This window comes from Micromesistius poutassou (assembly GCF_964030765.1).
Source record: "Micromesistius poutassou genome assembly, contig: SCAFFOLD_5190, whole genome shotgun sequence".
Classification (NCBI taxonomy): domain Eukaryota; kingdom Metazoa; phylum Chordata; class Actinopteri; order Gadiformes; family Gadidae; genus Micromesistius; species Micromesistius poutassou.
This window is the reverse complement of record NW_028178952.1, coordinates 1-1,640: the sequence shown is the minus strand read 5'-3', so window position 1 is coordinate 1,640 and position 1,640 is coordinate 1. Positions and strand designations below refer to the sequence as shown.

The 1,640-nt window shown below is 48.4% G+C and overlaps 1 protein-coding gene across 1 annotated transcript; it reads left to right on the top strand.

The window, feature by feature from the left end:
• Nucleotides 1–244: 244 nt before the first annotated feature.
• Nucleotides 245–830, top strand: LOC311373243 (uncharacterized protein). The gene is made up of 2 exons (XM_084490048.1): nucleotides 245–371; nucleotides 577–830. The coding sequence occupies exons 1-2, from the start codon at nucleotides 269–271 to the stop codon at nucleotides 813–815; spliced, it is 342 nt and encodes a 113-aa protein (XP_084346174.1). The 5' UTR covers nucleotides 245–268; the 3' UTR covers nucleotides 816–830.
• Nucleotides 831–1,640: the final 810 nt, after the last annotated feature.

The window sequence follows — 1,640 nt, the reverse complement described above, 5'->3', positions numbered from 1 at the left end:
TCAACAATGACCGTTGCTTAGCATATAATGACCACTGTGATTTTTTTCATGTCTTTTGTATCACTCCGCAGATAATGACCGGCGTTCTATGCATTATCCCTTACGTATTCTATAGGCCTGCATATATTCATATCTGAATCTGAAAACAACCACTGTGCAAACACTTCAGACTGTCTCTTTAATAACTCAGTGAATGAAAGAGTCCAGACTGTCTCTCTAATAGTTCAGACTCTTGTCTCTTTAATGAAGGGAGGTCCTCTTCCAGTAAATGTTTCGATCAGAAGCAGATTTAAGTGCGCAATACTTCCGTATCAACTACGGGAAACAAGGAAGTCGCGCTCTCTGTTTATACCAGCAAGTGAACATACTGAGTAGGTTGAGTGGTATATCTGTATACATTTATCGTAAATTACAGTTCATAAATCTGTTGGTGTTGTTTATAAACTGCTGTTATGTTTTTTATTTATTTTTTTAATGGAAATGAAACGCGGATTCTGTCCTCTGTTAGTTGTCTGCTCTCCTGGAGTCTCCACAGGTCTTCTCTTTTAAGTTTCATTCTGATCTGATGTATACTAGTCGCGATGGACGGCGTCGGCAGCAGCAGCAGCAGCACCATCACCAAGGTGAACGGCATGGTGGTGGTCACCCAGGTGTTCCCCGGAGCAGCGACCCGGGAGGCAGAGGCACCTGGCCCGGGGCCGAGCGCCCCGCACCCGCCGGACTCCCCGGTCTACAACCCCGTCAAAGTGTCCGCGATGACGGCCGCCTTCCTCCGCGGCCAGCCTCAGTTCCTCGGGGTGAGACGCGCCTCCTGACTCGTGTTGTTTTCGGGACGGTGTCATTTATTGTGGATGCAACATGTTCAAGAGCAATTAAGCATTTATATTATTATCAGCGTATTACAGTCAACTGACACGACTCACAACCCCATGGGGAGAAGCAAGAACTGCCCCCCCGTGTTGAACCAGGCTGCAAGGGCGCAAAGTGCAGCGACCATATTTTTCTTTTCCTACTATGGCCACGCCAAGACCCGCCCTACTCCGTCTGTGATTGGCCGGGTTGCATGCAAACTCAACGGGACGCTACGGTACCCTCGCTGTGAGCATTCGAGAGCGTCACAAAAGAGCCCTAACCCTAACCATGACCCTTACCCTAACCCCTAAACCTAACCTAACCCCTAAACCTAACCCTAACCCCTAAACCTAACCCTAACCCTAACCATAACCCCTAACCCTAACCCTAACCCCCTAAACCCTAACCCCTAAACCTAACCATAACCCCCTAAAACCTAACCCTAACCATAACCCCCTAAACCTAACCCCTAACCATAACCCCTAAACCTAACCCCTAACCATAACCCCTAAACCTAACCCTAACCATAACCCCTAAACCTAACCCCTAACCATAACCCCTAAACCTTAACCCTAACCCCTAAACCTAAACCCTAACCCCTAACCCCTAACCCTAACCCCCTAAACCTAACCCTAACCATAACAGCTAATATCAAGCCAGTAAAAAGCGCGTATGACGGACCAATCAGAAATAGAGGGCGGGCGTGTCTTTTCGGGGATATTGGCGTGGCCATAGTAGGATTAAAAATTTCACGCCCGGGAGGAGGTGGTGCTTGGCCCGCCCCTCAC

Excerpts from the sequence above, each read along its gene's own strand:
- LOC311373243 (XM_084490048.1), top strand. The coding sequence starts at position 269 with ATGTTTCGATCAGAAGCAGATTTAAGTGCGCAATACTTCCGTATCAAC. Across the intron at positions 372-576 it reads CCAGCAAGTGAACATACTGA|TCGCGATGGACGGCGTCGGC; the intron begins GTAGGTTGAGTG and ends GATGTATACTAG.